General features: G+C 47.5%; 1 protein-coding gene across 1 annotated transcript; it reads left to right on the top strand.

Annotated features, from left to right (window-relative positions):
• The first annotated feature begins 595 nt into the window (after positions 1–595).
• Positions 596–14,969, top strand: ERRFI1 (ERBB receptor feedback inhibitor 1). Its single transcript, XM_032394329.1, has 4 exons — positions 596–740; positions 10,813–11,006; positions 11,118–11,194; positions 12,108–14,969. The coding sequence occupies exons 2-4, from the start codon at positions 10,885–10,887 to the stop codon at positions 13,289–13,291; spliced, it is 1,383 nt and encodes a 460-aa protein (XP_032250220.1). The 5' UTR covers positions 596–740; positions 10,813–10,884; the 3' UTR covers positions 13,292–14,969.
• Positions 14,970–25,167: the final 10,198 nt, after the last annotated feature.

A 25,167-nucleotide genomic window follows, 5' to 3' on the forward strand; every position in this document is an offset into this window, starting at 1 on the left:
CACTCTGCCCCACACTGCAACTCTGTCCCTCGATGCCTCTTGCTGTCCCACACCGTCCGTCAATGCCCCACTCTGTCCATGCTGTCCCCTGCTGTCCCTCCCACGCCTCTCCTGCCCGCAGAGGCTCTACTGGCCTTGGCCCGGGCGTCCTCCGCCATCCCCGCGGCGGCGGACCAGGTTACACCCGCCAAACCCCGCCGGGGCCAGGAAACTACGGGAAACCCTGCGCGACGCTCGGCGTCCCCTTTGGTTTGGGCGGAACGCGGGCCGAGGCCGAGCTGCCCCCACGCTTCGGAAAAAAATTCAACATCAGGATTCTGGGGGCTCGGCAGCTGCCGCTCGGATCCGACAGAGCCGAGGCGCGGAGGCCGCCGAGGCCCAGAAACGGTTCCCCCCGAGACAAAGGCCGCATCCCCGCGGGCCCGCGCGACGCCGATGGACCCCACGCCAGCGCCTGGGCGGCGGCATCGCCCCTTTAAGCGGCGCGCGGCCGGGATTGGCTGAGCGGGAGAGGTGGGGCGCCGAGCGTCGACGTCACGGCCCCGCCACTCGTTATATATTGCGGCGTCGGCCGCCGCGCTGACCGCGGCCGAGTGCGAGCGGGGAGCGCAGTCGGAGACTGGCGGCCGGCGAGTGGCGAGGCGCCTGCGCGGTGTCCGGGCCCCTGAGCCCGCGGCGCTGAGCCAGCCGGGACGGACATGCGCGGGAGGGCGCCGTGGGGCAGCCGCGGCTCCGCGGGGGTAAGGGGCCTGCGGGCCGGGGGTGGGGTGGGGAGAGCGGCGCCGCTCCGCGCCCCCGCCCCTGCCGGGCCCCTGCGCCGGGCTGCGGGCGACTCCCGACGCTGGGCGGGTCCCCGGGGCGCGGAGAGGGTCGCCGCGACGCGGACTCTCCCGGGACGGACAGACAGACGAACGGACGGGGGGTCGGGGGGAGGGGCCGGTGCGGGGGCGCTGCGCGGGGGCCTGGGCTTCGGGAGCGGCCGGCCGGGGTCCTGCGCCCGTGAGGCTGGCGGCGGCCTCGGCGTCCTCCCTTCCACAATGGGGCTGCGCTGCCCCGGCGCGCACCGTGCGTCCGTCAGCCCCGTCCCGAAGGTTGTGCTGGGGGATGGCCGGTCCGCGCGGTCCCTCTGCTCGGTCCCTCGGCGACGGCGGTCGTCCCCGGTTTAGGGTCCTTGAATTCCACGGAGTAGTTCCGAGCCCCGCTTCCTCCTGCCTCGGAAACGCGATCTTTTGGTCGGAGCGTCCTAAATACTGTTTCCGAAGGAATGGAAGTGCAGAATTCTGTGTTCGGAACGTGACTGCTTACTGGGTGTTTCTCGTGTGTAGGTGCGTGTGTATTTATATGTATATCACAGCCTCGTTCAAATTAGATGACTTCTTAACCGTGATTGGTGCTGTATTGGTGCTTGCAAAGTCTTTATTAGGATTTCGTCATTGCTTGAAAGGAACCAGTCTCTTACCTGATAAAAAAATATGAATAGATTGTTAGTCATAAACTTAAGTGCAGTCAGAATAGACTGTAGCTTTAAAAGAGATGTGTTGGTGACTTTAGGTACCTGCGACACAGGTAGGGCCGGACTGGTTTCTAAGCAACTGTCAGAGGTGAAAAAAGGGGAGGTTAAAAGGCCTTTTTTTTCCCCCCCCCGAAGAACAGTATTCTGCACGGTTTTCAGCTTTTAGAAATCTGTAAGAATGCAAAGGGTATGTGTTTGTTGGGATACTGAAACATTCACCATACCACGTCTTTTTTTTTTTTAACTCCTTTTTTTTTTTTTTCCCCCCATTTCTGTAATTACACAGTTTTCAGCAAAGTTTCACTTAAACAGACCAAAGACAGGAGGCCAGGTACCCATTTCAGCAATTGACCAAATTTTGCTAAGACAGAATAAAAGTTGGCTTCTTGTTAATTGTGCTATGATTGGTTACCAGTATGAACTGCTGTCTTTTCCAGATATTAGCAGATTTGAAGAGAAATACATACAGCTTTTAGCCTGAACTTCAGATGCCATTTGTCAGTTTCTTCACTTCACACAGAGGTTTATTTTCAGCTGCATGTCTCAGTGGATACTGGCTAATAGGTGATAGAGGTCCTGGGCTAACAGTATATATCCTGACATGTATTAGATTGTAAACCCCTTAAGGGCAGGAACTCTTCCTTGTACAGCTTCTGTCTTGCGCAGCCTTGCACACAGTTGATGGTTGATAAATAATTGCATGGAAGCATATTTTACATCTTAAAGCTCAGCAGGATTGGACCAGTCACTGATAAGGGTGGAAAGCAAATCTTTTTTTATGGCTGTTATGAAATGTCTGAATTATTCATATTTTCGACAGATACGTAAAATTACTGTTTCAGTGAATTGTTTCTCCTCCTTTCAGTCCACAATAGCTACTGGTCACTCTTTCTGTGAGATTTAATTATACTGTAGACTTGGGTTTTTGTTTGGAAATAACTCTCGAACTGCTGCTCCTCAGAAGTTGAACCGGATAATACTCCCTTTCAGCTAATACTAATGGTAGCTTTTAAAAGCAAGTTGCCTAAATTACAGGTACAATCTAACATGCTTGAAACTGACCTGAATGTCTGCATACCATCAGGTTGCTTTAGAAAGGTGAGCAGAGGAGGGAAAGGTGGTGCCAGGGGTAATTCCAGGAATTTGAATGTCATCAGCTCCCTCTGCCAGAGAAACAGCTCTGCTTTTAATCTCGATAAATTTGAATTGGTACCTCATCATCAGGGTTCCTTTTGCATCTTTTGGTGCTGGTGTTTGGCCATGCTTCATAAACGCTAAGGAATAACCTACTAGGTACTAGATAAACAAGATCCAGCTGTACCCGCACAGCATAAGCGCACGCTCTGTAAAGGTAGATAAAACTGGTGAGGTTCAGGGTTCTGAATGTTAGTTATTAGCATAATAGAGAAATTTGCTTTGAGATAGGGAAAAGTTAGTGTGGGACTCAGACTTCAGAAGGGGAAAAGGATTCTGCAATTTGGAATCATTGTTGATAACTTTAACCCAATTCCTCATACTGTAAAATGGGGCAGTATTACTAAGAGGTGAATCTTCCGGGCCTCAGTGAACGCATTTGTAAAATATGGGGCTCTGGCTACATGAGTTTTACTCCTTTTCCACTCCACAGTGCCGTGATTCAGCATTTCAGGGGAAGCAGTAGGTGGGTGAGGATGAGAAGACATTGATGCTCTTCTTGAAGACCCACAGAATATGAAACTGGCCAGGTACAGATTATTTAAAATAATCTGTATTTTATTCCCTCTGAGGGGAATGCTCTTCTGATTCTTCTCATGGCTGCCTCCTTGTCATCATTAAATTTCAGTTTAAAAAAGTCACCTCAGGGAGGTCTGCCCTAACTACCCTTGTCAATCCGGCCTCCCCACTCTGTCCTCCCGGGGAAGTTATCACAGTCTGAAATTGCTTCTTGTCTCCTCGTTAAATTGAGGCTTTCTCAGGCAGCAGCCACGTCTCTTTCACTACCGTAGGATCTACTCCAGAATAAGCACTTGAGAACCATTTGTGGAAATAACTCATCCTTGCCCTCTAAGAATTTGCGGGTGAAACCCTGTGCATGGAGCTCCAGTTCCTATCTCTGCAGTTGGCTTGCACTGAGGTCTTGAGCATTTCACTTGGCCATCCTGCATCAGTTTTCCTACTGATAAATAAGAACATTACAGAAGTGAGGTTGGGGTGCCTGGGGGGCTCAGTCAGTTAAGCGTCTGACTCCTGATTTCGGCTCAGGGTCATGAGATCGAGTCTCCCCCTCTCCTTGGGCTCCACACTCAGCAGCGGGGAGGCTGCTTGAGATTCTCTCTCTCCCTCTCCCCCGCCCCTTCCTCATGCTCTCTTTCAGTCTCTAAAATAAATAAAATCTTTAAAAAAAAAGAAAAGAAAGAAAGAAGTGAGGTTTTTGCCTAGAATGAAGAGACGGTGGAGAGGACAGGAGTGAAAGTGTGGCGGGGGAGTGCTGGATCAGAGGGCAGAAGAGCCTCACTGGCCTTTCCGCTAACAGAAAATGTTTGGCCTCACATCCTCATCTGCAAAACGCAGAGTGTAATCCCTGCCTCCTCTTACAGGGATGTGGTGGGGATCAGGTGAGATGCTGTGTCAGAAAGTGCTTTGTAATTTGTAGAGTGCTTTACAAATGCAAGATATTCTATTATTAAATTCCAGACTTTAAAATGGATCCTGATTGTAACACCATTGCCGGGATCCATGCTGCGAGATTGAGGCCCGTTGGGTGTATGTGGGGACCCCTTTTATGGGTAAAGACAGACCTGCGTGATACCAAGTATCACGTTGTGACGGGCTGTGTAATGGTGGGGCACCAGTGTATTCTCAAAGATTGAGGGCTTCGAAAGAATTGCTTGAAGTCGTCACAGAATATAAAATTGATACCTTAACCCACCCTTCCAGAGGATACATAGACCAAATCTGCAATTAATAACTTTCACAGGAGGATCTGAAGGAGTTGAAGTAAAACAGGAACTTTCATAGTCTAAGGGTTACCCAAAAAAAAAAAAACTATTACCAAGCAGCAAATCCCCCAGAAAAGTCTGAGCCAGACTTAAACACAAGCCTTGTGGTGGGTCAGATCTTACTCCCAGTTAGGAGCCTGAGGGGCTTGGAGAGGCCGGGTGGTGTGGTGAGAGCCTGGCTTAAGTCTCTAGGCCCCACCATTGACCTGGAACAAGTTACTTAACTTGGTGTGCCTCCAGTCCCTCATCTGTAAATGAGGGTCATAATAGTAACCCGCCCCACAGGGTTGTTAAGAGGATTAAATAAGTTATACATATAAATCACTTAGAACAATGCTTGTCGGATAAGTTTCCAAGAATTAGTTTATTTTTTGTACAGGTTTTATGTTCCTTGTAACAATCTGGAGTTACGCATTGGGTGACTCCAGTGCTCATTAAGTAAATTTCAAGTTTTAAAGACTCCCTTCCCATCATTGGACCATTGTGCTCCTTGTCGTTAAGATTATAATAGAACCCATGTATTTTTTCCATTTGGAAATCTATTATGTGTATGTCTAGAAGGAATAATATTTTCCCATCCCGTGTGTGTGTGGCTTCTGAGGTAGCATCTGTAGGAAGAGTACAAAGGACAAGAGACCACAGCCCCGCCGTGGTCTACTTCACCCCTGCACGAAGGCCGTGCAGGACACCAAGTGAATCAAAAGGCTATTGATGACGATGGCTGTGGAACGAATAGGTTTTTTGTTAGTTTGCCATTTCTTAAAATACTCAGCTAGAAAATTCTCTGAATTATTCAAGAAATTATGTCACTCAGCTTTGCTTTTGACAGTCTGAAGATAAATTATTTTCCTTATTGCCCCAGTTTTTACCACCTACAAGTGGGCCGTTACGTGCTGGCCCGCTGAAGGGACGATGGATGCTGCCGGGGACAAAATGTCCAGCCTCACCCCGCGGAGCTGCGTTGCCGTGGGTCCTGAAGCCGTCACGTTGACCTTGAATTCATGCAGGAGCATTTCAGTGACTTAATATAAAAGATGTGAAGTCCTCTATGCTTTTACTATGAAGGCCATTTATGCTTCCTCTGGTAGCAGGGGGACCGCGAAGGACATTCCTGCCCGCCTCCCCCTTCACTCCCTGCCCCCAGAGCATGGTCTGTTACGGTGAAATCTGAGAAGAACCCTGAATTAGGGCCTTTGATTGTGAAGAGTCCTTTGCTCAGTAAGTAAACTCCGGTCACGCAGCACTGGATGTCATAGACACTGAATGTGTTACCTGAATGTGAGTGTTACGTCAGTAAGTCTTCTCGCGTTCTTAATAAAAGTTAAAATTCGGTAAAACAGCCACACTCAGTGTTCAGTGTGTCGAATAGCTTGGCTGCCAGTGCTTTAGACACTAACACAATAAAGATGATGGGATTTTGTTTTGTTTTTAATATTCTCAAAGGTGATTACTTTAGGCATTTTCAGACTGAAGATAAACATGCAGATGGTGGTTTATGTGGGGAGAATCTAAAATCATGGAATTAAAAGAAAATTTTTTTTAAATAAAAAATAAAATCATGGAATTTGTCACGTTCCGAAATCAGTTTCTTTTTACAAATCTTGGCTTTGAATAGGATTATCTTCTATCTCTTTTTGGTAAGGAAATAGTCGTGTAGGTAGTTATTAAATAAGGTTGAAAAGACCATTTATCACCCTGAATAAACAGAAATCAGGTTCTAAAACCAGATTGAAAGAAGGAAATTACATCACACTTTTAAATAAGGAAGCACTGGGCAGAACTGGATGAGTTGTATGACAAAAATGTGCCCCTCCTCCTCTTGTGGATTGCTTTTGAGATTTATTAATGAGATCTGCTGGAAGGTAAGCACATCTAGGTTACTGTCTTAAGGTAGCCTGGTTTAAAAAAAAAAAAGTTTCAAAGTGACTTTCCTCAATCTAAAGGCATGTGATTTCACCTTAATGAAGCATCTACGGTATGCTTTTTGGTGTAGCCTTTTTTGTTTTGTTTTCTTTAAGGAAAGTGACCTTAAATTTAGCCACAAAAACAGTAGGTGCAGAAGGAATAGTGTGGAAGAGAAGGTGAAATTCATTATTTTCAGAAAGCTCTACCCTGGTTGCTTAAGTGAATGTGCAGTAATAGAAACCAATTTAGAAAGTTACATTGTTAACCACTTAAGCTTAGAGTTTTTACCCAGTCTGCAAACTGTCCACTTTAGATCTTGGAAAGGAATGTAATGAAAATCCTTTGCCTGCTATTTACCTAAACTTGTTGCATTATTATCATTGGGAGGTGTCCACCCACGTTAGGTTTATCCCTTAGTTCTTCACTGATTTACAGGACACGTGAGTCTGTCATGTCATTACTTTTTTAAAAAGTGAGATGAGTATTTTCTCTGTTTCGCAAATATCAGAAGCGAATGACACCACGATCTACACTGGAGGGGGGAAAAAAAAAGTCCTGTCCCAAAAGATTTGGAGGATGGGCAAGAAATCGGGGCATGGCACGAAATAACCCAAGAACATGGGGACCTGCGCTGGCTTTTCAGCAGGGAGCCAGGTAGTGGACAAGGTGGTGTGACAGATGGCCTCCAAGGAAAAGGTGCATTCTAACAGAGATGAGGGGGAAAGAGAAGGAAGAGCTTGAAGAAGGTGGATCAGGGCCTGCCTTCTTAGAGAGGCCTTAAGGCCAGCCTACAGAGCTTTTCTTTAGAAGCATTTGAAGATTTTTGAGCAGTGGAAGATCTGAATTTGCACTGCAGTTCAGGAATATGGATCTGGTACTGGTGTGTAGGGCAGGTTGGGTATTTTCAGACCAAGGGCAGAGCGGTGCCCGTGAACGGAAGGAAGAGAGGTTTGAGAAGCAGTGTAGAAATAGGCTATGGAACTGGGCGATTGAATGTGCATCTGTCATAACTCAGGTTATTAAAAATGGTGCCTGTAGGAGAAGCGGGATCTTCGCAGACCCTGAACTGGTTTGGGAAGGGGGAGGGGGTGTGAAGTAAATGACAGGAGTTTGGTTTGTAGCATTGCAGATGCCAGAGGGCCGTCCAAGTGGAAAGATAATCACCAGACAATAGGAAATGCAAAGTGGAAGCTTGAGCCAGGGCTGGAGTGGAGACTCAGGAGATTGAGGAGCTGTCTACGCAGAGTTGAAGCCATAGAAGTGGATCCAGTCTCAAGGCGCCGGGTGGGGAAGGGGGAGTTGCAAGGAGAGCAAATCAGAGGACAGCAGCAAGAAACAGATGGTTTTAGGGGATATTATTTTTTGTCTTGAAGTTTTCAAAAAAAGCGGGGTTAGTAGGAAACAGTTCCCATCTGGGATTGGTATTTAACTGCATTTTTGACACACTGAAAAGGCCAAAGATTAGTTGATGAATTTTTGGGAAGTTCTTTTGCCCAAGGTCATTCCGATCCTGTTTGACATCATGCTGCCTGGGTCCACATTCGCTCTCACAGTTTGCATTTCATAACAATGCCATCTTGTGCTGAGAGATACTGATTTCCCCACATAGGGCTGTTCTGCAGTTGCTTTCCTAGTGAACTGTCAGGTAGAGCTGGCTTGACGCTTTACACAGAAACAACATTTGAAACACTGCGGCATTAGCGAAATTTCACCGGAGCGGTGGGTTTCTTTTTAACTTGAGGTTGGCTGGGCTGATTCCCACCCCCCACCCCCCCCCCAGGAGGCAAGGGCACACACTGCAGACTTGGGGCGTTTTGAGAGGGGCGTGGAAGAGTTGCAGGTGGCTTCCTGCCTCAGCTGGCATTCCCAGGAACACGCCGAAAACGTTTGCTTCCAAACCTGCGGCAGGTCCCCCTCCCTGAGTCTATAGTTGGAAGTTATTTTCCAAAAGAGAATATGCAGTTACGTTTCCCTCCTTGGCTTCTCCCATGCAAGCAAGTAGGAAGTTCGGACAGTTTCATAACACGTCCCATTCACAATTCCCCATTGAAATGTAGAGGCAGGTCACCTTCTATGAATACACAAAGACACTATTGTGGTCAGAAGTGAGCTGGCTTAGTGAACACAATTCTTTTTATACTAAAAAAAAATTTTTTTCTGAAGAAAGCTAACAAGTAGGTGATGGAAACAATGAATAAAAAATAACTTTCTAGAATGCATATATAATTTTAAGGGGCCACCGAAATGTGAGTTAAGAATTCCGAGGCCATTCCAGCAGAGGCGATAGTTACACAATCATTCTGTTGAAAGCTAAGATTTAGATGGCATTAGGAGGCTGACACGCAGTAATTACGAGGAGCACTTGCTGGCCTGCAGACAGGTGGGGGTTGGGCCTCCAGAATCCCCCGCAGCATTTTTCTGTAATCTGGATGAGCGATCTCCAAACGTGTGCTTTCAAACTACTTAAATACCATATTCTTCTTCCTATCTTGGCTTTTCGTTTTTTACATCACCACAGATACTTTCCCTGTGGTCTTGCCTGTGCTTGTAGGGTGCTGGGGGGGTGGGGCCCCACATACCACCAGGCCAGGTACCCGGAGGGGGCGCCGAGCAGTGTGTTCTAAAAATGTTTTGGGTTTTTTGTTTTTTGTTTTTAATTTTCTGTAGCTTTCCTTAATCCAGGTAAAGTAAAAACACGTGGGTTTCATCTCAAATGTCTGAAGACCAGAAATAAAAAATAAAAACATCTCCCAATAACTTAGATTTCTAAAATGGTGGGGTTTCTTTCCCCTGTTCTTAATCATCTATCTTTGAGAGACTGATCACAGGAGAAGGCTTGACTATTTCAAATAATATTTGAAACCTATTTACGTCTCTGCCTCATGGATCAGAGGCAGCTGGCTTTGGGAGAGTAAAAAGCCGGGGATCAGTAATGGCCCTATCTTCGCTTTATCACCGAAACGTTACTGTTTTTGCATGAAAAACAAACAGTAAGCACTTGCAGAGTGTTTTTTAGATGTGTAGCTAAAAAAAAGACCCCCGTGCTGGATTCACTGCGTACGTTCAGTTGATCCTGATGGTGGTGGTAATGAGATGGTAGCGTATAGTCGTTCATTCAGCGAGCACTCAGTCCTTGAGCCCTTGCTATGTTTCAGGTAGTGATGATTATGATTGGGACCTAGCCTCTTTCCTGGGCTCCCAGTTTAGTGGGTGACAGATCTGTCCATAAAACAGATGACCTGTGTACCCCCTCCCCCAGCATGCGTGTCTCACTCATCTGTGTCGCCCCCCCAGTCCTCAGCACACTGCCGGCCCTGGGTGGCTGTGCGCATGCTTGGGGAGAGCGTGAGAGAGCGTTAGGAAGCATCTATGCTCATCCCAGAAGGGGTCAGTGTTACACAGAGAGTTGACAGATCGTGTCCTGGTGTCTGAAAGAAAAAAAGCCTCAACTCTAAGGAAGCGTGAAGATTCAGAGAAAGCAGAGATGGATGCTAATGAACACCTCTAGCAAGAAGGTGTGGGTCGAGCTACTGGTTGACCCCAGATGCAGACCATCTGATGAGGGAGAGCGTCCTCACACTGAGGAACTACTAGATTAAGAAAAGGGCACTTACTTAGCCTTTGTCATCTGTGCCTTGCAGCGAGGCATGAATCACGAGGCACTTCGTACAGGAGAATGTGAAGAATGTGCCTTTAAGTTTGTCTTTCAAAGGGAGGAGGAAGCTGTCCGTGGCCCCTGCTGAAGCCCGCAACCTTGCAGAACTTGATTTTTACAGGATAATGGAAATTGGGATCTTCATATCTATTTCTTTATTCTTGAATAGGTGGTAACTGGAAAATTTGTCCTCCCAGGGCCAACCCTGAACTGCAGAATCCATACAAATGCTAGGCCGTGGGGTGATCCGGTGCTACGTAGGATCTCCTGTTCAGTTGAAGCGTTGGGTTCTAGTGAATGTTGGTTCTGCAGGTCTGAGTACAGTAATCCGTGAAATGACCCTATTGGCTTGGGGGACCGGGAGCTGCGTGCCCACCACGGCCACAGTCTGGAAGGTCGGTTCATGAACTGTGTGCGCTGTGGCAAGTGAGCAAGATTTGTTGGGCTGCAGTGGGAGATCTGCTTTTGCTCGCCGTGGGTTATTCCTTACTTTGCCGAAAACATTTAAGAGCTTTGATTAGTATCCAACCCCCCTCCCCAAAATTGTTCTCAGTGTCTGTGTTTAAGTACTGTCATGAGAAGGATGAGTTCATGCCAAAGGGTTGGGATCAAGTGAACGTCTATAACTAAAGTTTTCTGTCCCACATCCCCCCAAATTCTTTTTATGTCCCACAAGACCCCAAGTTCTCTGATACTAGCTCTGTGTGGGTATTTCTGAATTGTTTATTCTCTCCTCTCTTCTCTGCCCCCCCTCCCCCCAGGGAATGCAAGCTACTGGTTGACCACAGATCCCTAGGCCTCACAAGTGTGGAGACCTCCCAGAGTAAGACACCATGTCCACGGCAGGAGTTGCTGCTCAGGAGATTAGAGTCCCATTAAAAACTGGATTTCTGCATGATGGCCAAGCCATGAGGACCGTGAGGACCTGCTGGGGCGGCCGCAGTGAGTTTGAAAAGTAAGCGCAGGACAGAATGGCCCTGAGATCTCCAAGCCCGTGATGTTAAAATGAGATCAAGAATAGGATGGCTCCTTGTTTATGACCAAGATGTTTTTCCTTTCCTTTCAGTCACTTTTTGAACATGGACCCCATCACCATGGCCTACAGCCTCAACTCTACGGCTCAGGAGCACCTAACGTCTCTTGGTATGTGTCCGGAAATCCAAGCGGGGCTAGTGCTTGAGGAGCAAGTTGGCAGTGGGGATGGGGATGGCCCTGGCTGGCCCTGGCTGGTCCTCCAGCACCATGCTGAAGTGAGGAAGCCACCTGAGCCGTTTCCAGCAGGAGCCTGACCCCTGGTGGCAGCAGGTTCTGAAGAGAACCGTGCGTGGCTCTCGAGCCACCCTGCCCTCGTCCTGAGTCACCGACCTATTTGTGCAAGTGTGATCTCTCACAGTCAGTGAATTCTGATCCCAGCTCTGATCCACATTTAACTTTCAGAGACCTTGGGTGAGATCTCTCATCTCTCTTACGAGTATCGGGTATGCATCCGAGGGAGATCATCAAGTAGTGTCCATGTGGATAAAATACTTAGGAAAGTGTGTCATGGGCCGCCTGGCACTTCTGACGTGGACACTGTGTTCCTTAGATTTTTGTCAGGAGCATTTAGCACATTGCAAGCAGGTCCGTGCTCTTCCTGACGTCACGTTGGCACTAACGGAGCCGACCCAGTGTCTCCTCACGCACACCCTGCCTGCCTCGTGTCGCCGCATCTCTTACCTGGCCGGGCTGGCGTGGTGCGGTCGTCACGGAAATTATACGCTGCTCGTCGTCTGTGAATTTTGCACACGTCACAAAACCTGCCGAGATGTGTGGGTGTGCACCGCGCACATGTCCGAGGGAGATGGAAGAGATAACTTGTTCTTTGAACCAGATCATGTGCATTAGCAATCTTCTGGCCCCTAATTACACCTGTGGCTGTCCCCTGGGTGTTCTCAGGGCGGCAGCCGTCAGGTGTGAGCTGCCTTAGCGGAGAGCCGTGGGCGCACGGGTAGCCAGGCTCGGCCTCGAGCGGCTGGGCTCGCGCGGGCCTTTTACTCACCCTTCTCGTTCATTCTAGGGCACGCGGCGACATCTGGTCCGAAGAACAGCAGCCACTTCGCAGAAAATGGCCCCGCTCAGAAGCCCAGCCTGGCCCCTCTTATTATTCCCCCGGGCGAAGACTTGGGGCAGCGTGAAGAGGAGCGAGTCGTGTGTGGTTTTAAGAAACTCTCAGTGAACGGGGTCTGTGCTTCTCCTCCTCCGCTCACCCCCATAAAGAACCCCCCGTCCCCCTTCCCCTGCGCGGCCCTCTGTGAGCGGGGCTCCAGGCCCCTCCCGCCGCTGCCCATCTCGGAAGACCTCTCTCTGGATGAGACAGACTGCGAGGTAGAATTCCTCACCAGCTCAGACACGGACTTCCTCTTAGAAGACTGTACGCTCTCTGGCTTCAAATATGATGTTCCCGGCAGGCGAAGCTTCCGTGGGTGTGGACAGATCAACTATGCATATTTCGATACCCCGGCTGTCTCCGCAGCAGATCTCAGCCAGGCCCCTGACCAAAATGGAGGGGTGCAGAATTCAAATCCTCCTCCGTCTCAGACCCACCGAAGACTAAGAAGGTCTCATTCAGGACCAGCCGGATCCTTTAACAAGCCAGCCATCAGGATATCCAGCTACATACACAGAGCTTCTCCGAACTCCGATGAAGACAAACCTGAGGTGCCCCCCAGGGTCCCCATACCTCCGAGGCCAGTGAAGCCAGATTATAGAAGGTGGTCAGCAGAAGTTACTTCGAGCACCTACAGTGATGAAGATAGGCCTCCCAAAGTGCCACCCAGAGAACCTTTATCCCGGAGTAACTCCCGCACACCCAGCCCCAAAAGCCTCCCGTCTTACCTCAATGGGGTCATGCCCCCGACGCAGAGCTTTGCCCCTGATCCCAAGTATGTCAGCAGCAAAGCCCTGCAAAGACAGAACAGCGAAGGATCTGCCAATAAGGTCCCTTGCATTCTGCCCATTATTGAAAATGGGAAGAAGGTTAGCTCGACACATTATTACCTATTACCTGAGAGACCGCCGTACCTGGACAAATACGAAAAGTTCTTTCGGGAAGCAGAAGAAACAAACGCAAGCCCCCAAGCCCAGCACCTGTGTGCTGACCACAGCGCCGTCTCGGCCGCAGACAAGCTGGACTCGAAGACAAAACTGGATCCAGGTGGCCACATGAAGCGCAAACATCTGTCCTATGTGGTTTCTCCTTAGGCTCTGGGGTCGCGGTTCAGCAGGGGCTCCCTGGGAGCAAATGGTTCTCAAGCCACTTCCCCGTTTGGTTGCGGTTCACAGGGAAATGTTTCCGATTGCAGCATAAAGTCGTCGAACCCTCTGTGTTAGAGAGAGAGGGTCAGCAGCCGTGGGGCGCGCTCGTGCTGAGAAGCCCAGATCTTGTTGGCGTCGGAGAAAAGTCTGTTCCAGCGCGCAGTGTAAAGCTGTGCCGGCGGGGAGGGGAGGCTGGGGAGCCTTGACATGTGTATACGTTAGAGACCCGTAGAAGCCTGTGGGGCGACCTCAGGCCATAGTCGCAGGGTGACCAGTTAGTTGCTACCTTAGAGTAACATGTATTCAGAATGATAAAACAAGCTGGAGGACGACTCCTGACCGAAAATTGAGCAAATGGAAGAAAACACAGTATTGTTTAGATCGGAATCATAAAACAAAACAAAAAAACCCGTTTTTGCTTTGTCAGTTTGAAAGGGTCTGGCTCTCGGGCCCGTGAAGTCCTTCTGTCTCCTTTATTTCTGCAAGCAGTCTGTGCCCCCAGGGGCAGGGCGCAGGGCGCACGTCCGTCCGTCCGTCCCATGGCTCCACCTGCCCGGTTTAAAAATCGCCCCGAGGCCTGGGTCCCCCCGGGTTTTGCCTCCTGCTCCGTTGAGGGGAGGTTGGCAGTGCGCTGGGCAGCACGCAGGTCTCACCCCTTGAGAAGTGAGAAGACCCCAGAACCCGGAAACCGTTCTTGCTGACAGCTCGTGCCCCGCTCTGCCCGCTGACGCCCGTTGCGCAGGCCTCGCGGCCGCGGTGACACACACATCGGCTCCCGTGGAGAAGCAGACCGTGGGCCCGTGTTCAGGACGTCAGTTTACGCCATCGAGAAACAGCTGTGTGACTGAGAGTCACTGGGGGCGTGTGTTGGGTTTTTGTGTTGGGTTTTTTTGGTTTTTTCGTTTTTTCGTTTTTTTAGACTGTATTAATAAACAAATACAACACAAGCTGGCCTTGTGTTGCTGGTTCCTATTCAGTATTTCCCGGGGATTGTTTGCTTTTTAAGTAAAACACTTCTGACCAACAGTGCAGTATGTCAATAGCACAGGTCACATCAGCGTCTTCCTGCTTTTGAGACTGTCCCGGCCGGCTGCTTCCCCCGGATTCAGTGAGACCCACAGCACGCGCTGGGGTCGCCCCGTGCTTCGAGGTTTGGATCTTGTATAGATAAGCACAAAAGAGAAGGTGCTCACTAACAGAGGGACATTACTACAATGTTCTCTTAACAGTTAAACAAGCTGTTTACAGTTTAAACTGCTGAATGATATTATTTGAGCTATTTAAAGCTTATATTTTAGTATGAACTAAATGAAGGGTAAGACATGCTTTAGAAAAATGCACTGATTTCTGCATTATGTGTACAGTGTTGGACAAAGGATTTTATTCATTTTTGTTGCATTATTTTGAATATTGTCTTTTCATTTTAATAAAGTTATAATACTATTTATGACACCGTTAACAATGTTTCTTGCCTAAGCTCTTATAAAAGTCGATGTCTCAAGTACGTTGACAAGCATTGCCATCTCTAAGCACAAGGGAAGATTTTTGACAGCTTCCTAAATGCTTGAAATTCACTGTCATTCCCTAAAATAAAAGTAATTTGAGCGATTGATATTGAATCTTATACACATGCACAGTGAAAGTGGGCTCTTTATTTTCACCTTCAACAGTTCAGAGGAGGGACCTGAACTGATGCTGGGGTGTTTCTGTCCAAACAGGTGCTGCCTGGGGAGGGGCCCGCCCCTCAGGGGGAGCATACGGAAGAAATCAGCTCTCACACAGGCTTGCCGGGACTCACTGGGTTTCAGGATTAGGTCCGGGTTGCTGTGGGCCCTTTGGGAAGCTCTGCGGCTTGTCTGGTGTGCGGCCACCAGAGGAAGCCCAGCCTGCCCAGGCCTCTCACGGGGAGGACAGCCGTGCTTCTCACAGCTTCTGGATGCAGGAGGAAGCCGAGCCGCTGCGTGTGAGGGCCCCTCTCCAGCGCCGTGGGGCCCTGTGCTCAGCTCTCCCCTGTCCTGGGCCCTGTGGCCAAAACCCAGCCACTCTCACCTGTCCACAGGCTCCTGGGCAATGAAGCTCTCCGTGACCTTGACTGAGCCGCTGCATGTGCTTGGTATCCTGCAGAGTCAAGAGGGAGGGCTTGGAGGTCAGTGAGCAGGGCTGGGAGTCCACCTCTACCTCCGCCTAATTATGAGTTGGGCAGATTCTTTAACATCTCTGCCCTTGGGTAAAATTGGGGCAGGGGCGTCCCGATCCCCGCAATAGGAAATTATCTGTGACAACTGCATATACCCAACTGCCCCTGGTCCGCGCATGGACTGTGGTCCCTGGTTACTGTGCCTTGACAGGTATTCTTTCGGACACTTTACAGACGAAGAAATGGGCTTGGGGAGTGGGTTCCACAGACATTCGCTGGGGAATACCAACCACATTCTAGGTCCTGGGAGGTGGGCATATCCTCTGCCCTCTAGAATTTTTTTTTTTTAAGATTTTGAGAGAGAGAATGAGAGTGCGCGCATGCGTGTGCGTGAGAGCGGGGAGGGGCAGAGGGAGAGAAGCGGACTCCCCTGCTAAGCAGGAGCCCGATGCGGGGCTCGATCCCAGGACCCTGGGATCATGACCTGGGCTGAAGGCAGACGCTTAACCGACTGAGCCACCCAGGCGCCCCTGCCCTCTAAAACTTAAAGCAGTCCCTAATTACGGTTTGCGGTGAGCGCCAACAAGGGGTGAATGGTGGGGCTCTACTCTCTAAGGTGATAAGATGCGAAGGGTCAGACTCAAAGCTGAAGGAGGTGGATTGAGTAGGAAAAGCAGACTGACCAAGTTACATGTGAGCCCCTGAGGCTGGAAAGAAAAGGCTGATGCTTACATAAGCCAGGAGTTGTGGCGGCAGGAGGATGGACGCTGGGCAAGGTAGGGACCACTCAAAGATCTCGGTGGGGGAACGGCAGGATCTGATTGTCTTAAAAAGATGACAGTGGCTGTTGCATGGCGAACAGCTTGAAGAGAAGCCAAGGGGAATGCAGGGATGTCAGGACAGGCAGGCATCAGGACCCGGAGAGATAAGGGGACAGGGGAGATGTCAGGACCAGAGACAGAGAAAACTGGCTTTGAGAGATCCTTCGAGGTAGAAGCAGCAGCTTGGAGACCTTGGGTGGGACAAGCCCAGGGGTGCGTAGCTCTGGCACCCCCGCCCCCCATTCCCACCCTCACCCCCTGTGTGGGCTCCACCAGCCTCCAAGGGTCTCAGGGTGGTCCCGGAGATGTGAATGGAGCGCTCCCACTGATCCTTATCTGCATCTCATTTTTTGCCTCTTTTCTTTCCCCCTTCCATTGCCTTTCCTTGTATTGTGGTCAAGACCATCTTTTTTGCTTTCTTGGGTTTTTTTATTTTTTTAAGATTTATTTTATTTTAGAGAGAAAGCGTGCATGGAGAGAGGAGGGGCAGAGGGAGAGGGAGAGAGCGAATCTCAAGCAGACTCCCTGCTGAGCACAGAGCCCAAGGTGGGGCTCAATCTCACCACCCCCAGATCATGACCTGAGCCGAAATCAAGAGTCAGCCACTTAACGGACTGAGCCCCCCCAGGCGCCCCAAGCCCATCTTTAATTAACTCCACATTTGCTTCCCTCTGAACCTTTGCATTTTTCCTTGATTTTGCAAGAATACGCTTTTTCCCTATCTTTTCATGGCCAACCAAATGCACCTCACCGAGGTGTGAATGCCACGCAACTAAAATGCCATCCAGAGCACCAGCTCAATCCTCAACCCGCACCTGCACCCAGAGCCAGTGGAACTCTCTGGAGAGTTCTCCCGGCCCAGGCCTGCCCAGGCCCACACTCTCAGCTGTTGCTGAGACCAGCAGCAGGGAGAATCAGCTGTTAGCTACCACTAGATGCACTGTGATTAGGCGGGTACTATCTAGTGACAACGTACTGTCCTAAAGTCAGGAAATGGGGGCTCCAGTCAACCTGTCACAACCATGCAAGCTTCCTCGAGCCTGCCGTCCCCTCAACATGAGACCAGGCCCCAGCAGGCCCAATACCACACAAACCGCAGGGATTTATTATTAGGGCCTGTCTCCTGGCAGAGAGGAGATGCTAAGGTCAAGAGGACTCATTTGTCAGTCAACTCGAAATGCAGATAATATTAAATGGGAAGTCTTCCCAGGCTGTAATAATCGATCATGTGTTGCCTATCTTTTTTAAATGCCATGTGTTTGTATGTTGCTTATTTCTCTCTAGGTCTCTAGGGATATCTTAACTATGTAATGAAAAGAACTCTCCTTAAGAGGGTGTCTAGTCGCTGCTAGGGGCCCTGTTCCAAAAAAAGAGGCCAACAGATTCTTCCAGAGCATTTCATAGTTGGAGAAAAGAGAACGCATCCCTCTGTCTATTGGCTCAAGTACAAAATATATATTAAGTTATTCTCTACTGTAGTTCTTAATTTCATCACCTAATCTGTAGTTCTGAGGTACATGGAGACTTTCTCTTAAAAATAAGCTCCTAGCATGGGTATCTCATCCTTTCTTGTTTTGGTTTTTTATTTTGTAGTAATTATAGACTCACAAAAAAATTCAGACTTGCACAGAAAGATGCCCTGGACCCATTACCCAGATTCCCCCAAAGATAACATCTTACAAAATTATAGCCCCTTATCAAAACCAGGAAATGGACATTGTCACAATACTCGTATGTGGTATTTTGTTTAGAAAGAGTTCCTATCAAAACGGACTTGGGTCCCACTTTCTAAAATTAACTTAGAAATTAATTCTGGCATTCTGTTAGGCGTTTTGTGAAAAGCTAATAAAGCTTTAAGAATACATTGCCGTGTAAATATTTATACATTATGCTAATGGTAACTGAGATAAAGCTGATGTGTGTTAACTTTGATCGGCCAAGATTTTCTGCAAGATTAATTTGCATGAGCTCTAGTAAAGCTACGCCTTCAAACCTGGAGGATCCATGAATGGTTTCCCAGAGCCTTGAGGTGCCACAACTTTGAAATGTGTAACAAAGCAAGAGGTGAACTGAATTTGTAAGCCGCTACTAAAGCTTTGAGGTATCCTTGTCTTTAGAAAAAAGTCTGGTGCAAACTACAGTACAGAGACAAGTTTTCTTTGCAGACTAGACCATTTGACAAATGTTCTGGTCCTTCTCCCCGACACATGAGAATCACACCTTTTAAGAGAGGTTCTGGGGTCTTATTTGGGGGAAAGCAGAGAGGGGAGAGGTGAGGAGAACAGGGAAGAAGGTCCGAATGTGCCTGCACTTGGTGAGCCTTGCCTTTTATGCCTTGTGACTGAGTGAAATAACATGATGTAGGCATGTCTGAGGCAATTGGAGGGTGTGAATTTTCATGCTTGCTTTTCCCTTGAATGTATCGAACTTCAAGAACTTTCTGCCTAAGCCGCAGAGAATCTGTCAGTGGAGCGTGTTTAAACAAGCTCAGCTCAGCTTTCATGTTAGCTGCCCAGAACTCAGAGAGGCAAACTATACTTCGTGTGTCTGACTTTTCGTATCTGAGGAAACCCTTCACATCAGAGCGGCCCTGTAAACCGTCCCTCAATGTCCACTGCCCACTGGCAGCAGAGGGGGTTTGAGGCTGGGGAGGGAGCTGGGGGCGGTCGGAAAGGACTCTTCTGGGTCCTAGTTTCACCTGCTAGAAAGAGAGCTGCTATCAGGCTGTTGGGCTTAAGTGTGCCTCCCCAGTGCGGGCAGCCCTCACCCCGTGGTTCCCGAAAACTGCCAGGAACCCTCGGCAGCTCAGCCTGTCGCAAGTTTACTAACACAGCATCCGTGACCATGCATAAATCTGCTCCCCGCCGCCCCCCCACACACTAAGTAAAAAGGCCCCGGGGGAGGAGGCAATTTGTTGTAACCAGGGGACCAGTCTTTGGGAGTGTTTCTATGTCCCTCAACTTGACTTTGTGCCCTTATGGAGAAAGGCAGCCACTTCAGTCCCGGGAAGTAGCTTTGGATCCATGTCAAATAAAGGTCTTAATCACCTGCTTCGTGCGTATTTCTTCCTTTTTACAGTCATGAGGGTTGAGCCCAGTGCCTCCCCCCAGGACAGCATGACTTTTGTACCCTCCCCTCTTGTGTAAGGCTGGATGAGTCTGTCTTTCTGGCCTGAGCCCGGAGCAGCCTAAGGCGCCACGGCTCACAGGAAGCTGTCTGTATTGTGTGTGTGCCCGACTGCCGGCCGCCCTAGTGTGCTTGCATGAACTAGCGTCCTTGTCTACACGGCTTCTGCTTAGTGACCCATCAAAGTTCTCGGCTGAGCAGAAGCTTGGACAGTTCCCGCGGCTCAGGGAGGCCCAGGCGCCGGCTCACCAGCTCCAAGCTGTAGAGGGAACTCGCGCACCCACAGCAGCCCAGACGCATGATAAGACTTGTCTGCGCATCGTCCCGGCCCGGGAGCCTCTAATTACACGTCTGGGGCTTGCAGGAGCCCAGGTGGCCGGGCTCACATGATCCCAGAACTGTGAAGATAGCGCGGGCCAGGTTCTCACTGCCTGCGCAGCCAGGTGGGGGAGGCACCTCGGAGCCCCGTGCGTCATTTCAATACAAATTATAATAACCGCATTCCAAAGACAACAAGAGTTCATTTAACCGGGCAGTTCCTTCTTCCCAAAACATTGCCACAGTTTTATCTTCCCATCTACCCTTTTAGCTGTTCCATCTTCAACCTTCCTCCTGGCCCCTGTCTTGGGACAGCTACTTGGCACCGCAGCAGAATCGGTGTGCAAGAGAGCCCAGCGTCGGGTCCCCAGGCCACGTGGTTTGCTCCACACAACGTAGCTCTGGCCCACGGGGTGCCTCGTGTCACGGAATTTGGGGTGATCTAACTTGCAGCGGTCCTTAACAGTATTCACAGCCCCCAGTTATCAGAAACTTGTCACCTGCCGGGTGCTGTGCTGGGCTCGAAAGGAAACACACCTGTCCTGAGCCAAGTGAGAAAGTCACCGTCATCGGGGCCCGGCAGTGGCTCGCAGAGGAAAGCCGTGTGCTGTGGGAGTGTGTAACACAACAGTTGTTGATCCTGTCATTAATCAGCTGTGTAGGAGGATTTTAAGGACCGAGGCCAGAAATCTGTTTTTGTTTTTTTGTTTTTGAAGACACATTTTTTTTTCTTCCAAGCTCTGTGGATGCTGAATCAGTCCAATTGTTCCTTTTGCAAGAATCCACACACTTTTAACAGCAATAAATAGATTGCCATTTGTCATCTGGTCATTGATAAGGATCTCATAAAGAAATTGATTTACCAAACTGAAATGCTTATTTGAAATGTTTCTCTCCAAAGCCTTCTCTATGAGTCTGTAGACAACTTCTATCCATGTCGGTTTTTTTTCCTTAAATCATATTCCTAAGGATTCTATATATGCATTAATTACAAAAAGTTTTGTGAGTACAGTTTTCTCTGAACAGCCTTGGTATAGGCAAAAAGAAGTGTTACCACCCACCGGCATGCATTATAATTCTGTCCTTGCTTAATCCCCACCCAAATGCCCATTTCCATCTATACAAACTCATATTATTCTTTCTGAATCATACCTAAGTGCCACACCCTGAGTTCCACATAAAACTTGGCCATATTATTTATACACCAGTGTGTACTCACACAGCTGTGGCTGACTTAGAAGTCCACTTATATTTTTCTGGGATTATTTATCACCTTACTTCTCCATTACTGGATCTGGGTGGGAAATTCCCTGAAAGGTTTTCTTCTAAAATTTGGTAGCCTAATCTTTTTTTTTTTTTTTAAAGATTTTATTTATTTGAGAGAGAGAGAGACAGCGAGAGCAGGAACACAAGCAGGGGGAGTGGGAGAGGGAGAAGTAGGCTTCCTGCCGAGCAGGGAGCCCGATGTGGGACTCGATCCCAGGACCCTGGGATCATGACCTGAGCCGAAGGCAGACGCTTAACGACTGAGCCACCTAGGCGCCCTGGTAGCCTAATCTTAAGGATATATTTTCAACTCCTTTTCTGGTTACAAATCCTGATGTTGGCAGGTCTCTTTCCTTTAAGTTTGAACCTCAACTGAGACAAGCTGCACTAATTATTCAGATCAGCATCCTATTTTATAGCTCACAGCCAGGAACGCACTGTAATAGAGTTAATGGAGAGTCCGTAGATAGCCTAACACATGGGGGCCTCCTGCCGCCCTGCTCAGCATCTCCTGAAATCTCCTGAAATCAAGGATCAATCTGTAAGTAAAACACAAACTGTCTATTGGCATACCAGACTGTTTCAGGAATTCAGGAAAGATACAGAGCAGACAGATGTGATATGATGGAGAAATAGGATCAAAGGAAAAGAAAGACTAAAAGAGTCATAGGATATGACTTCTATGACAGCCCCTCCAAGAATTCTGAGAAAACTCTGCCTCTATGGATGCAGAACAGGAAGGAGCCCTGGGGCGGGCGTCAGGGTGATTATCTGGGCAACTCCTTCCAGAGTATCTGCCAGCCAACTTCTTCCCCTCTCCCCTTGTGTGAAGCTTTGTCAGTGAGTGTGTGCCTACAAGCTGGGGCATTGGTGACAGAGACACAGCAAGGCCCCAGGTAGCAAGAAATGTTGAGGTGGAGAGCGCCCATCCCAACTACACACTCTGTCTGGAAGCATGGCCCTTCCATTTCCAAGCCTGTGTAGTCAGACCCTGGATCCACAGGCAGGAGAGTGGGGATTTTCAAACACAAATATGAGCATAAAATAAAAAATCACCAAGCACTTGAGGAAAATTAACATCAAGAAAATAACACAAGTCAATAAACAGAGACCAGCACCCATGCAAACATTTCACAAGGCAAACAGATGTTAAAATAATCCTCAGAGATTAGACAGAATATTACATCCACAAAAACAGCCTATTGTGAAAAAGAGCCAAGGGACAGAAAATAGGAGGAAAAGTTAAGAGGCATTTAGTATCTGAGAAGACAAGAATAGAAAGTAGCATAAAAGAAATACTTAAAACATGTATATTGTAATGTATATAATTGTCAGATCACTATGTTGTATACCTGAAACTGATATAATGTTATATGTCAACCATACACCAATTAAAAAATTTAAAAATAATAATAGGAAAAAATTTTCCAGATCTGAAGACATGGGTCTTCATACAGAAAGGACCCTCTCATACCAAATAATTTGCTTGAAAATAAGACATACCCAGGGGCGACTGAATGCCTCAGTAGGTTAAACAGCTGCTTTTGGCTCAGGTCATGACCTTGGCATTGAGCCCCATTCAGGTTCCCTGCTCACTGGGGAGTCTGCTTCTCCCTCTGCCCCTCCCCCTGCCTCAAATAAATAAAATCTTTTAAAAGAAAGAAAGAAAATAAGACACACTCAGACACATTTCCCAAAACTGCAGAATACCAAGGATGCGGGGCGGGGCGGTGGGGGGGAGGGAGAACTACCTTTCAAAGGGAAAAACAAGCAGGAAGTTACCCACAAAGGAGCAAGAATTCTATAAGCCCCAGCAACACAGGATGCTGGAAGAAAATGGAGCCATATTACCAAGGTTCTAAGAAACAGTGATTCTGAACCCACAGTCTTGTACTTGGCCAAATTAGCATTCAAGTGAAAGGTCAGAATGAAATATTTTGGACATACAAACCTCAGAAAGTCTGTCATTCTCAGATTGGCTTTCTGAAAGAATTTCTCAAGGATTGCAACACAGCAAAACAAAAGGAACCTAAAGAGGAGGAAGATGTATCCAATGGGCAATGGTGAGCAGAAAAGCCATTATAACTTACAGAAAAGTTTAAATAATTTTTTATGCATAACTAAAGAATTAATAATAATGGAGAACTAAGATCCCAGGTTAATCCCAGGAGGAAGAGAATGAGGAGGAAACTGAAAACAGAAGAAGATTCTGGTCTTTGGGAGGAGAGGATACAATTGATTAATTCTGGATATTATTGAATACTATTAAATGTACATAAGAAATTTAGAGGCTAAGTTTCACTTCAGGTAGTAGCACAAAAACTTGCGTCAGATTAACCATCCTGCCTATGACAATTATAAAGTCAGGACAAAATATTTTTAAAAACTACTATATGAAGGTAGTGGAGAGAAACCAGTGCCCTGGAAAATAAGGAAACAAACTAGTGCAGATCCATCTGTAACCATCTTTCCCCCAAGACAGTTCCTTAATTCTCTCAGCGTACAAGAAATAGAATTCAAACTGAAAGTGGCAGTTTTACTGGGCTGAAAAGACAGAAGTTAGAGTTCAGGGTTCCCTGGCAGAGTAGACAGGAATTGAGGGAGGGCAGATCCTGGAAAGGAGGAAGCCCCCAGATCTGTGTACAAACATCCCCCAAATCCTTGGCTGAATCCTGGACTGCATGTGCAGGTCACATCTCCAAGGGATCCGGTGGAAAGCAGCAACCAAAAGGCCAAAGGAACTGAGTAGGAATTTCAGCAGCTGCCCAACTGTGGAGACAGAGTTTGGATATCAAGTACAGCCAAGTTCAAGGTGCTTGGTAAACCCACTGGCTTTCTACTAAAACCCAGAAAGGCCATATTTTAGAAGTGAGGGCCACATCCCAGACTGAGGGCAAAACTGAAATAAACAACCTAACAAAGCCTATAACCAAACCACCACAGAATCAAGGTTATCAGCTGGTAATTTATTTGCCTTCTAAAACAAAATTTATCACTTTTCAGAGGAAGGTGACAGAAACCATTGTTCTATACCATATCATCTGCAATGTTCAGTATATGATAAAAATGTATAAGACATGAAAAGCAGGAGAATGCATTATTTCCTCATAATCAAGAGGAAAAATCAGTCAATAGAAGCAGACCCACAGATAACCTGATGCTGAATTAACAATGATGCCAAAATAATTACCATAAATACAAAGATTTCACAGGAGAAGTGGATAGAATGGGTGAAGATATAGGGAATTTTAAGAAGTAATATAGAAAATATAACAAAGAACCAAATGGAAATCTTAGACCTGAAAAATGCTATATCAAAAATTTTGTTTTGTTTTAGAGAATTGATAGCAGATTGGATAAAAGAAAAAAATCATAACATGAACATCAAGACAGATGAGTAGAAAGTATTCAACCTACAGCACACAAAAAGCAAAAACGATCAGAAATTTGTCTCTGTTGGGATACTAGAAATTAGATGTACAACTTCTAAATCTTTTGAAGAAAGAGAAAATGAAAACTTTAAAAAAATGATGAATCCAACAAATGGAAAGAAAAAGGGGGAAATTTAACATTAAAAAAAATCATAGTAGGGGCACCTGGCTGGCTCAGTCAGTAGAGCATGCAACTCTTGATCTCAATGCTTGTGAGTTCAAACCCCACATTGGGTGTAGAGATTACTTAAATATAAAATCTTTTAGAAAGAATCATGGTAAAAAGTAAGCGAAATAAGTTTTCAGGAATAAGTCAAAACATATCAGCAATCACACAAAAAGAATGAATTAAATCCCTATTTTAAAATACGGAGATTTTCAGATTTAGTTAACAACAACAACAACAAAATCTATATGTTATTTACAGAAGATGCATATAAAAAGAAAGTTATGTGTTGGTTAGAACTACTTTTGAGAACAAATAACAGAAACACCACCTAACAATAGCTGACAAAGTGGGTTTATTTTTCTTGTAGAAGTCTGGGAGTATGTGGCTGCTGGTCTTTGTTGAGTAGTGTAGAGATAGTGTCTCATCATTTCTCCTGACCTTTCCTTCATGGTCACAGAAAGGCTGCCAAGGCTCCAGCCATTATATTCATAGTGAAGGCAGGAAAAGAAGCAATACTGGTCACATTGTTTCCTTTTTCAGGAAAAACAAAAACC

This window comes from Phoca vitulina, unplaced genomic scaffold (genome assembly GCF_004348235.1).
Source record: "Phoca vitulina isolate PV1807 unplaced genomic scaffold, GSC_HSeal_1.0 scaffold2, whole genome shotgun sequence".
Lineage (NCBI taxonomy): Eukaryota > Metazoa > Chordata > Mammalia > Carnivora > Phocidae > Phoca > Phoca vitulina.

Bases quoted from the DNA above. Each gene is read 5' to 3' on its own strand.
- ERRFI1 (XM_032394329.1), top strand. From the start codon at position 10,885: ATGTCCACGGCAGGAGTTGCTGCTCAGGAGATTAGAGTCCCATTAAAA. The intron at 11,007-11,117 runs GTAAGCGCAGGA...CTTTCCTTTCAG, and splicing joins GGCCGCAGTGAGTTTGAAAA to TCACTTTTTGAACATGGACC. The intron at 11,195-12,107 runs GTATGTGTCCGG...CGTTCATTCTAG, and splicing joins GGAGCACCTAACGTCTCTTG to GGCACGCGGCGACATCTGGT.